Source organism: Falco naumanni, chromosome 3 (genome assembly GCF_017639655.2).
Source record: "Falco naumanni isolate bFalNau1 chromosome 3, bFalNau1.pat, whole genome shotgun sequence".
Taxonomy (NCBI): Eukaryota; Metazoa; Chordata; class Aves; order Falconiformes; family Falconidae; genus Falco; species Falco naumanni.
The window spans coordinates 82,094,227-82,106,781 of record NC_054056.1 but is presented as its reverse complement, the minus strand read 5'-3'; the positions used below and the strand labels follow the sequence as shown (position 1 = coordinate 82,106,781).

General features: G+C 41.5%; 1 protein-coding gene across 2 annotated transcripts in view; it reads right to left on the bottom strand.

Annotated features, from left to right (window-relative positions):
* The window catches only part of PI15 (peptidase inhibitor 15), a 29,238-nt gene extending 18,556 nt beyond the window's left edge, over positions 1–10,682 (bottom strand). The window contains exons 1-2 of one of the 2 annotated variants that reach the window (XM_040588230.1): positions 10,600–10,682; positions 8,917–9,258 (exon numbers count right to left, since the gene is read on the bottom strand). In XM_040588230.1, coding sequence (XP_040444164.1) covers positions 8,917–9,189 — 273 coding nt within the window. In that variant the 5' untranslated portion in view covers positions 9,190–9,258; positions 10,600–10,682. Of the gene's footprint in view, positions 1–8,916; positions 9,259–9,812; positions 9,947–10,599 lie in introns of those variants that run through there. The other variant, XM_040588231.1, reaches the window with a different exon arrangement.
* Between the last annotated feature and the right edge of the window lie 1,873 nt (positions 10,683–12,555).

Sequence of the window (12,555 nt, the reverse complement as noted above, 5' to 3'; positions counted from 1 at the left end):
CAACCCACCAGCCCTTTCACCTGCATGCTTTTTCAGCAGAGTGACTGAAAGAGCCTCGTCTCTTTGCCTTCACTTTTTTCAATACATACTGTGTGATGAAAACATATGAGCTCATTGGAATTTATAGACAGATTTGGCAAACATCATGTATTTATTTGGGCTCTGAGATCATTTGGACTCTAGGCTGTCTCTCTCTCTCTGAATACGAATACTTTTTGCTCTCAGCTGCCACCTGTTAGAAATTTTACTGTGCACACTGTAATTCATGCCTACCACATGCGCAAGACCTTTCTCAAATGCATTAGGTAATAATTAGAAAGTTTACACATACAAGTGCTGAAGTCTGCCCTGCAGAGAAAAAAAATCTTGATGGGCATCGCAGTTCTGTACCTCATTCTTTTGCAAATAAATACAGGGTTAATACATCAAGCTGCTTGTCCAATACTCCACTGCAACTCAAAGTAAAACTGTGCAATGTTTCATAGTCAATTTACTCTCATAAAACCAAACCTCCAAACATCTAATTCACACTTCTGAAGGGCTCAGTATTAGAAGGTCTGTCTTGTAGTAATCAGGGCATCACCAGACAGATGTCCAAGAAACCTCATTGCCAGAAACTCCTATGAAAATTCAAGTCTATATTTTATACAGAAATTTATATTCCTGGGTGCCTATTTGGTCCAAATTCAAAGTGCTAACATTTGAAGCTTGACTGCTGCTAATAGTCAATTTGTTTCTTCTAAATGTTGTCCGCGCTTCTTTTCATGTTTGGCACCAGGCTTTTAAACAATAAGAAAAAAAGAAAATTGGTAAGCTGTCAGATTTAATAACAATAAGCTTCCCTGATATGCTATTATTTGTTTAGCTTTTTGAAAAGTTAAATATCAGAACTACATATCTTAAAATATTCAGTGCTTTCCTAACCTACTGCAAGACATATTTTAGTTGGCAAGAGCTTATCTCAGAAGTGGTAACAAAAAGGACCAAACTTTGTCTAGCTCCACGTTACCCTGACAATTCGTCATGAGTCTAAAGAGGAAGGTGTCTGACCTCTATCATTTTAAATGTGATCAGAACAAATTGCTTTTTCTCACAACCACTAAATGTGAATGAAAAATGTATTTCTTTTGTGGTGTTTTGTTTCTCTTCTATATGAAAAAAAATCTACACTTTTAACTTTTTTTTTTTTGTTACTAACCACTGAAGTTTTTCATTAAAACAAAAAATGTTCTTAATTTCTTTAAAAGTTTTCAAAGAAAATACTTATTATTTTCTAAGTAGCTCTAACTGAAAGACATGGCAACATGACACAAAAGAAAACACACAGCTTCTTCTTTCTGCAGGATAAAGAACAAGAACAATAGCTCTTTATTCTCAGAAGAAGAAAGCTCAGTTTAAGATTCTTTCTCTTGATGCAGATTAGCATATATCACTGCACAGATAGAGGTGCAAACCCAGTTCATTCTTGGCTGAGTTAAAATAGACTTCAAACCGCATCCCAGGGCACCTGCAGACGCGTTCATAGGTGGAGGTGCCTGTGCTGAAGACAGCATTCTGTGTACTAAACCCTATCAAGTGGTTATCCTGGGGTTTCCATCTTTTGCTGCCTTTAGGTCACACATTTCCACAGACCTGGACAGACTATTCTTCTTTTCAGATTTTCTTTTCAGGTATGGAAAGAGGATAAAAATGATTAGAGGTTTAAGGTTACTATCATCTCCATTCATGTATGAAATGAAGTACTGTGTACTTTGGATCAAGATTCTTGTGAAAAATGCCCTGTCTCTGTTTTTAGCCAAGAAGTTCAAGAGGTGCTACATTTAATAATAAAGGAATGTCTAATTCTGAGGGCTCTGGGCAAGTTGCTTTTCTATCTGAGACTTTACTAGGTTGTTTTTTGTTTGCTTAAACTCCTAGAAGGCTTTCTGCTAATACTAAATTTAAATAATGTAAATATTCTCTTCTAAAACACTATCAAGATGGAAGTTTTAAAATTCTTATGCATAAAACTTTGGAAAGGAGTTCTAATACCAAAGCAAGTTTAACACAGTCATGCTTTATCAACGTATATTTATCAACAACAGCTTTTGGGGGGAAGTTCTCCATATTTTTCAAGGAGTGCTTTCCAGCAAAGGTCCTTTCTGTGCAACTTTTGAGCAGGTCTTCTGTTGTTCACTCTGAACACAACTGATGGCTTTTTAAGAGATATACTCTTATAGCTAGCATCCACTTTGATTTGACCCTAGATGAACACCAGTTTAGTCACTGAGACAGAATGGAGTTTCCTGGCCTTTTGTAGATGAAACTGCTAGAACAGCGGGCAGCATCCTGCATCTCACTGATAGCCAACGATTAGTACAGTGCTGCATTACTGACAGTAGGAAATAGATAAGTGGATAATCTCACCTGTGAGGCAAGAGAGCTAGGTAGCTATTGTGCCAAAATTAAGAGAATGCAAACTCCATCTGCTTTTGCTTTCTCTCAGCCTACTGCTGGTTGCCATGTTTTGCTCCCACTGCAGAAAAAGGCCGACTATGCTGTGAAACGACTGCTTCCTTTCAAAGCTGTCCTGCAGACACCCCTAACTGTAACCATATAAACCACATCCGTTGTTTCTGTACCCTTCTCATTTTCTGAAAGGATTGATAGTCCAGAATTCATTAGCCCGTGATACTCAGACACTCCTGGTGCTGGCAGGCGCACCGGGCAGAAGGGACATACTCAGTTGGCTGAACAGAAACACAAGTGGTAGCAGGGAGAAACTGGAACCACTGGACACATTTCACCATTGCAACACTTCTCATTTGTTGTCACCTCCCTTCTGAATTCCCAGCACAGAGCAATCTGGAAGCTATGGCAGAATGCGGTAAGTGGACGACACTGAGAAAGCTCCAGACTCCTCCATCTCTCTCCCCTCAGAAGTCTGGGGTGGACTGTACTTAGATTTACTTTGTGCTCTGGCGTTATGAAAAGCAGATCAAGATCTCTGTACCCTGACTCATCATCTGATTACTTTACTGCAACCTTCTCTGTGTATGCAGGATTTAAGATAACAGGGCTATTCAATGGAAAAAGCAGGCTGCCAGTAACTTCTAGAGTAAATTCTCCATTGCATCATGGCACTTGTGTCTTTAAACATGCACAGTTAAAATGATGGGCCTAATCTGCTTTGACATTTAAGGGTGCTGTTCACTGATTTAACAAAGGAGCTGTAAATTGAGTGCAACTGTAATCTGCTCCAATATGCAGAAGTATTGTAAGACGTGCACGTGGAAATTAAGGAAAGATTATATGCAAGCATGCATCTCAATTAATGCCAAAAAAACTGTCAGTAAATATGCAAAGGGTAATGTTTGAAATGAAAAAGGAGATAAATTCTATTGGGCAGTGAAAAAGTGTATAAAAAGATTAATTATCTGAGTTTTAGAGAGAAATATTTAGGTTAGACATTTGGAAATAATTTCTATTCCTAAGGTAAAATATTTGCCAAGAGATGTGACTGAGACAGCATCACTATATGTGTTCAGGAGCAGACAAGATGAAAACCATATGTATTTAAAGCAGAAGGAAGTCCTGCAACAAGACAGGGATAAATTACATGAATTAAGAGATCCTATCCAACTCATTAGACATAAATCTTGAAGGAACTAGCCCTGCAATCCTTACTCACAGACATGGATGATTTCAGTGGGACCATGTAGATGAGCCAGGGCAAACAACGCAAGAACAAAATATTCTCTAAGATTTAGAATGGTCTGTAAGAAACCACACTGACAACAGCAAAAAATAGGTAAACAAGTTGAGAAGCTTATTTATCAGAAATGCTTCTGCATTTAAGAGGAAACCAAACTAACTCACTTTTTCCATGTCCATATAAAAGGCTTTAGGTATTAAATAGGACTTTGGTTAACTTGAAGTAGGTTGTTTTTTTTTTTTTTTTCATTTTGTCTTACACGTCACACATTGCACATTCACTGAGTGTTTTTAAGATCACCTTGACAGCAAGTAAGTTTTATCAAGATTTTCAAATTTAGGAGTGAAATAATAATGCCGTTGTTTACATTTGTGACAACCAAGTGGGCTATTTTCTTGCTTCTCTGACCTGACTTTGTAAGTTGTCTGCAGATGTTCATGCACAGGAAGCAAAGTCTCCAAAGTCATCACCTCAGCAGAGGGTCACTCCTGGGCCATACGGAGCGCGCAGATCTCCCCCATGACTCACATGGACTCCCTCATACAACTACCAAGAGCTTCTTTTGCAACACAATTACTTTTCTTTTAGAACAATAGTTCATTTCCTTTGTCCATTTTGTCACAGTCTTTCATGAGGATTTACTACAAATTAATAGGCTCTGTTTCTCCATTCCCTCCCAGTTCCTCTGCTAGCGGCTCATGAGAAACTACCTTTACGTTGCCATGAAATAACTGGGTATCCAAACTAACCCATTTCAGGCTAGTCTGGGAATCTTTTATTCTGAGTCCTACAAAGTGACATGTTCAACAAGGGGCAGATTTTCCCAAATATAAAAGCGCATTTATGCAATCTGAACAAAAAAGACCTGAAACTATATCAGAACATTTTGTATACATAAGCAGGGTCAAGTTTATCTAGAGCGTTTTTCTGCTCTTAAAATCTTCAGGCAGCGTTCCACAAACATTCAGCTTCATGTTTTTGAGTGTGCAGTCCTGCCCCATCTATTATGCTTCAGACATGCCAGTCTGCTCATGACTACGTTGATCAGCACTGGGCTCAGGTGCATCCTTGCAGAGCCAGCTGTGAACTGCTCACAGCTCCTCTTTCAGTCTAGCTCTTTAACAAGTTTTCAGATCACCTTAGAGTGCTCTTAACTGGAATGGATTTTCCCTCTTTGCCTAGAGGAATGCCATGGAGACAATGTTAAATGCTCATTAAGGCCCAGCTATATCAGAGTTACTCCTTCTTTTTGGTACGTGCAAACTGCAAAAAGCATGCCTGTACATAAGTACCTACTCCACCAGGTTTTGCACACACACAGTGATGTGGGTTACAACAAAGGCTACAACATGAACTTTTAAGGAACTGGCCTCAAATAGGAATGATTGTAGGGAAGGTAAAAATAACATTTGATTCTCATACAAAAAGATATTTCATTAATGAATGTTTTCGGGAGCCTAAAGATAGTACCAATGCATACTAAATGGCATGTTTTATGAGACTCAAATTTCAACTGACAACATACTGCAAATCTTTACTGGCCTACCAAGTAGATGAGATGTTCCAGAAAGGCACCACAGGCCTCTGTAGTACAGAATTAGTATTCAGAGAAAGGGATTTGTTTGTTCACAGACTTCAACTGCATTTGCAGATTTCATACCTTTCAAACTAGAGAGCTGCAGGCAATTCTACACCTCACTTTTTCTAAATCATTCATTTTATGGAATCTTTCTGTGTTCTCCAGAAAAAAAATATACAAAGCCAAATGGATGATTTTCACCCTTTGCCAGGTCAAAAGTATGGTGTCATCTTTCTTTCTGCAGGTAAGGTATCAGGTTTTAGAGCACAAGTAAAGACAGGAGAATGACAGTTTTAGAATGAGAAAGAATGATGTCCTGAGACTCAAATTTAAAGAAGACGTCATTACCTCTGCATTATAGGCCTGAAAGTTCTTGTTTCTCTTTCACTGTCCTTCACATACACACTGACTGTAGTTTTGTACTTGCAGAAAAACTTCCAACTGAAGCCATCATCAGTACCAGAACCAAAAGGAGGACTACTTTAAAGTCTGACACATAGGGTGCTAATGTGCCAAGAGAAAAATTTCCCGAAGTCTGACGTAAGACACACCAGTTCTTTCACTAGGGACTGACAGCAAAACAATGCCTCTCGGCAGTGCTTTTGGCTCCCCAGCTATCCACACTCACTGGGGACTGCATACAACAGGCTGGAGCGGCACTTCGACCCACCTCTCTCAAAGAGAATTAAAACACTCCCCGGGCTCTGTTACTGCAGTGTTGATCTGAACCTCCCCTGCCTAATACATGTGCATTCAAAGCCATTCTTTGAGACCCCTCATCCAAAGTTCTACACCACCCAAACTCCAGACAGTAAAAGCAGACAGAATAGTCCAAGGAGTTCAAAGTACTAAATGCGTGAGAAGCAGACTGCATCAGGGGAAGTAACAGAGTATGTCCAGGAGAAAAGCCCCCCAAAAGGTTAGGTGTGGGAAACTGGAATCACAGGAACCTGAGTTCTTACCAGTAGAGAAGAAAAAGCAAATGGAACTGTATAGAAGTGAGAATGTGATACAGCAATTCATGAGAAGAACAGAGTTCCCAACAGAATTACGAAAAAGAATAAAACACAATTTAACAGGACTGTGGACAAAGATGAGAAAACATCTTTTTCTTCTACTTCCAAACTGCTTAGTCCTTCTCTGCTTCAACACACTTACAAGAGATTTCCACAATCTACTGCATCTGTAAGTAATTCCAGCTCTCTACATGTGACATCCTTTTTAGTCATCATTAGGAGAAATGGGAAAGGCCACTTTCACCACTACCACTGCAGCTTTCCATAGTATTCAAGACAGACACACACACTCTGTAAGTTTTTTTCAGGCACAGTGCATGTTGTCTGCTGGTAACAATGTGATTGTCTTATTTATGAAAATGAGTAGAGTGACACATCTTTTATATATAACAGCAGCAACCTTATGTCCCCATAAAACACAACAGATACGGTGCCATACACTGAAGCTACACAGAGACTGAAGAACGGACTAAGTAAATTCAAGTGGGCATTACTGATACAGGGGTCCCCAGTTCTGGTATGGCTTACAGCACCATGTTAACTTCAAGACCTTCCTACCAAAACCCTTCTTGTAGCCACACAGGTAAAACTTTAAATAGATGCTGCCATGGCTACAAAGTAGATGTCAGAGCAAGCTATGTATGATGTTGCTTACTGGTTGTTGTTTTGCTCTGTAAAGTTACATGGGACGCGCACAGACTGACTAAACTCTGAAAGAGTTGCAAAGGTGGCAAAGGGGTTGCCTGCCACTTGGGCGTCCAAGTTCAAGTGGCGCTTTGGATCATTACCTATGTAGCTTCAGGTGCTGCTCTGAATTCTGCAGTATGAAGTCCCAAAGTACTTTCAGACTGGGAAACAAAACATGAAAGAAAGCCTTAGACCTTGCCCTTGAGATTACTGATGGGACAGATGCTGACAGGAACACAGCTACATCCTATGGCTGGTTGGTACTGGTAAAAGCAACAGTAAGAAGGGCAAGGAAAAGAATAGCATGTAAGCTGTAAAGAGCATGGCTTCAGTCTTGATTTTGTACCAACTCTTGCATAGCGCTGTTGCAGAGCAACACTGAATACCTGACCAATATAGGTAAAATCTTGGCAGTTTATGCATACGAGTGCATTAAATTAGATTTAATCAAGGAAGCTTGCTTTCTCTATTGAAGTTGTTTTTTATTGAACAGGCTAAGAACATTGCACTTACAACACTCTTGAGAATATGACAGGGTGCTGGCTTCACTTAAGCAAACTGCAGGAGCACATTTCTAAAACACACAAGTCAAGGAAGGGCATGGTAGGCTGCCATTCCCTCAGACATTAAAATAAAGTTTATTTATGCAGAATCAAAGGAAACTTCAGTGGAGAGCACAGCAATGAAAACGATGAGTGAGCTTGACTTCTGACCTCTCTGTTTTTTCTGTCTCTGACCTTTCCACTTAACCAAACTCAAACTCAGCCTATGGTATGGCAACAGGTCTTCATCCTGCAGTGTTTTGAGAGCACTCAGCATTTTGAGGTGCTGCTGGGATGTGCTAAACAGATTATATGATCAAATCCAGATTGAGGTAACATCTGTGACAGAAAGATGACTGACTTGTTAGCCATTAGCTGCTAAAAAAAGAGGAGTTTTTAATTACTGTTACCCCCTTTTTATGTCAAGTTGATGGCGTCCTGTTTCTCAAACCTCTTAAATCTCTTGTCATGTAAGAAACTCTGTGACTGTAAGCAGATATTATGGTGCTGACACAACTTGTCTGTGCTTTCAAAACAGTGTGAGTACCTTACTTAGGAGGCAAAAAAAAATCTGTTTGGCCAACCTGTTTAACATTAGAAGTCCTCAGCATGCATGCATTCAAAGTTGGAACACAAAATAGCAACCACACTGCTTTAGCTAGCAGTGCCAAGTATGAAATCACAGTGAATGAATAACATCTATCATACCTGCAGGAACAGATAATTCACATAATGAGTATTTGTCAATGAGGGGAAAAGGTGCCTGCCACAAACAAAACATTTTGAGCACAACAAAATCCTACACACTAGAGAAACATTTAAAAGCAGCATTGTATTTGATGGAAAAATAAACGTATCAGGTGCGCACAAACAATATGCCGCAAGTAAAACACATGAGCGTGAGAAAAACAGTGCACCAGATGAATTACTTTGCAAACACCACTTTACCATACAGTCTCCAAAAGCAGTATATATGAAAAAAAATTAGAAATGGTCATTGGCTACCCTTTTGCATACATTTCGTCAATGACTTTCAGTGTACTCCATAAAAGCAACAGGGCTACTAATGCTTAGCACTTTAAACACAGGTGATCACATACTATTCCTCAGGCCCACAAGCATTAACTCACAGCTTCGTTTCTTGGGTCCCAGAAGCTTCATTGGGACTACTCATGGAAATTAAAATTCAACAGGGCAAGTAAAAGGTGGAGAGTTCAGTATTTAGCTTTTGCTTGCTTAAGTTAATGCAACTTTAAAAAATTCAGGAAAGAACATCCTAGTAAGCAATAATAATTTAAAATCATTTATCTACTTAACTAAACACTCACAATTTGTTTAAGAAAATGAAATCACTGACTTACAGTTTGTTTTATTCTGAGATAAACAAAGTTCACTTACCATGTATTCCATGTTTGAAGCAGGTGGGAAGACTTTGCCTCTGACTTGATTATGATAATCAAGAATGGCAATCATGTCATTCTGCGAAATGTAGCGCTTCCGCCTAGCTTTGGGAATTTTTGCAGAGTCCAGATGAGCTGCCAAAGCCGTCTCAATGTCAGTAAAATTATTGTCTGACAGGAGTAGGTCACTGGAGTTGGGTAACACTAATGCACTTGTTTCACAGAGAATGGAAAATAAGAAAGCACAACTGATTGCAGTGATTACTGTCATTTTGGGGCCAAAGGAGAAAGACAGGCCACAGAAGTACTCTGCTTTAAGTTAGGGCAGTAGGAAACCGATCTGTAGAAGAGAAGATGTCAAAGATGTGATTCTGTACATCTGGGTAGGAAGACAAAGTGAACTGGCAGGCTGTGATCAGAAAAATTATTCTATCAGCTCAGTCATAAAAACAATACAGTCAGAACACGTGTTACTAAGCAATTTTCAACAACCACATGAAATGTTATGGTCTTACTACAAACACACTAAATGAAGTATCATTATACCATTAATTACACGATTAGAGCTAGGAGTATTCCTGAAATAGTGACAGTGCTATCACACCAGATCAGTCCATGAACCACACTATTAAATCTTGAACCACGAGACTGCAAAAAAAACCTCACAGCGTGTTTTCCACTGAAAATTAAGAAGACACCCTAGGCTATGCCTATCCCATATGCATGGATTGTTTTGACACAATGTGGCACAGATAAACTAGTAGGCAAAAGACAACACATAAAGCATGAAAGCAGGACATCTTAGAAATAGCATTCAAATCTTAACTTCAGCAAAATGTGATGAACATTGATAAAACTGCATGCAAAGCAAACTTACTGAGCTGAATGGCTTACCTCTGGACAATACCAAGAAAAAAAGGAAAGCAAAGAAAAAAAAAAAGAATACAGTCTATTGTTCTCCCAGTACATATAGCACTCTCCTATATGATGATATGAGCCTTTCTGAAGGAGTGTCCCTTATTATAAACCCCCAAGCTTCTGGCCACAGGAGCTGCTAACAGCCTTTATATGTCAAGCCGGCAGCAGCCCGGGCAGTCTCCCTGACGGTCTCGCTCAGCCACAGGCAGAGGGAGGAGCTCTGCGCAGCGCGGGGGCGGCCATTGGGTGGCATCCCCGCCGCGGAATGGTTTGGGTAGGCAGTCACACCCCCGGTTCCTATAGTACAAAGGGGCAACATGCAGGACTCTCTTTTTTTCGGCACTTCCTACCTTTTCCCCTTCCCCGCGTTTGATTTTCGCCCCTCATTTCACAAGCGGCATGCTGGCCTGGCGAACGGTGTCTCACACAGGTCCCCCAGCGCCCGCCGAGCGGCGCGGGGCTCGCACGCCGCGGTTGCCCCGCTCACAGGAAACGGAACCCGCGGCGCCCGGCCCGGCCCGGCCCGGCCCGGCTCGTCCGGCCCGCGGGGCAGCCTGCCCTGCTGCGGCGTGGGGGGCTCCCCCTGGGCCACGCCGGGCAGCGGGAGGGCCCCCGCGCCACCCGTCGCCGAGATGCGCGGGGAGCAGCTCCGCCGGGACGGCCCGCTGCCCACCCCCCACACACCCCCGCCTCGGCTGCGCACCCGCGGAGGCACAGGGCGAACGGCGCCGGAGGCAGGCTGCGGGTAGCCGGTGTCGGTTACCTGGGCGTCTGGCTGCCCGTGAGAAACTACGGGAGCAGCAGGACAGAAAGCTCTCGCCGGTGCGTGGGAGACATCTGTTTCACATTAGCTAGCATATAGCTGGGATTATTTAAGCACAGAATGGCCCAGCCACTCACACAGCAGAGCTGAGGGCATAACACTGAGGCCATGACGAAAGCGAGCTGAGAGCAGCAGCAGCCGCTGCCGCCGCCAGCAATTGTGTACTGAAGACAGGGGATAGGAGCAACACAATGTCAGGCTGATCCCCCACCAGGGCTCGGCGACCTGGGGCAACCCGTAAAATGAGAGACGTAGAAATGTAATTACCGGATTTTGTGACATCATAAAGGAGCTAGGAGGGAGAAACACAACCGGTTTGATACTACACCGCAAGTTTCAGTAGCTCTGTTAGAGAAGCAATATGGGAATTAAGTATTAAGGAAGCGAAGTCCAGTAGTTGGAGCACGGGGCTGGAAGCCAACACTCACGCTTTCCTTTTGGCTCTGCTGCTCACTCGCTGTGTGGCCTAACCCAAGCCATTTAATCTCTTTGTGCAATCTCTACAATGGTATACCAGCCTTCTACAGACATGTTATAAGGCTCAAATCACTAATGTTTGATAATGTGCTTTGTGATGAAAGGTGTTAAGTAAGTATAAAGTATCATCGCTAGCTATATTACCATATGTAAACCCAGCCTGTCCAAAACTGCTCCTTGCAACGCAGCTACAGGTATTGCTTTACATGATTGTACAAGAAACTTATACGTCATTTATCTCTACAGGACTAGATGTCGGATGATTCATTTAATCCAATTTTCCTCCTTCAAAAATGAAGTGCTTATTTGTTAATGTTAAAAACAGTTAAAAACTGTTCCCCCATTGTTTGAATACAATGGGAAGAATTCTCTGCTCCTTTGAATTGCCGCAGGTCCTTTGATTTCATCTGAGCTGCAATGAGTTATCAAAGGGAAGACTCGAGCTTAACATCTCAGGAAGTTCAGAGGGTAGATTTTATTACTTAGTCACGTTTTAGATTGCTATAATTACTTCCTCATACACTGTGGCAGTACTTGGAGGCTGTTATGACATAGGGCTGTACACGGAACAGCTAGGCTAGACAAGCAAATGTAAAATAGCTGTAACATTCACAGCTGTAAAATTGAGCTGTACTTCCCTAAGAACACGCCAGCTTATGAAATTTCCTTGATTTCCATTGCTTGTGGTCGTTGCCTAATTATTTGTTTCCATGTCTAACAGGCAGTCGGTGTAACTACTCACCTAAATGTAGGAAAAAAGGTTATAAGCAATACTAACAAGCACAAGAGCAAAAAGTACATGATGAGCGGGAGAGGCCTTAGGGCGTGAGAATGCCTCGACCCAAGCCTATTATATTGAAGTTCTCAAATAAGAAGCAGTGGCAAATAGTGAAAGAGCAATAGTAACTCTCAAACTTGACAACTAAGGTAGGAACCTTAGACAATCACGTGCATGTGTGCATTCAGTTTTCTTCTGAAAAATGAGTCAGTGGCCTGACATGCAGTGAAAATTGGCGAGCAAGACCAATAAAGCCACACTAAAGTCTTCATGAAGGTCCACACCAAGGAGAGGAATGGATAAAATGAGGAAGAATGAAGCAAAGAAGGATCTAAGATGTCTGCAGGCTCATAAGGAGAAAAGTGAGGAGTGGATGGAACTGTCTGCAACATACACAAAAAGAACTATTTCCCGAGTCTTCAGCCCACTCAGAAAATACAAAAAAACAATCAGACTAGTGACAAAAGATTATTACAGGCCCGAGAGAGACATTAGTGAGACTGTGGAATGAGTCAAAATATCTGTAAACCTAATTAAGAACAGAATGTGCCAGCTGAGGCAGCCACAACACTGTTACTGAGCAGCCTGGAAAAAAAAAGGGGGCAATAATTCTTGTATTTAATGTCGGCAAATGTTACCAA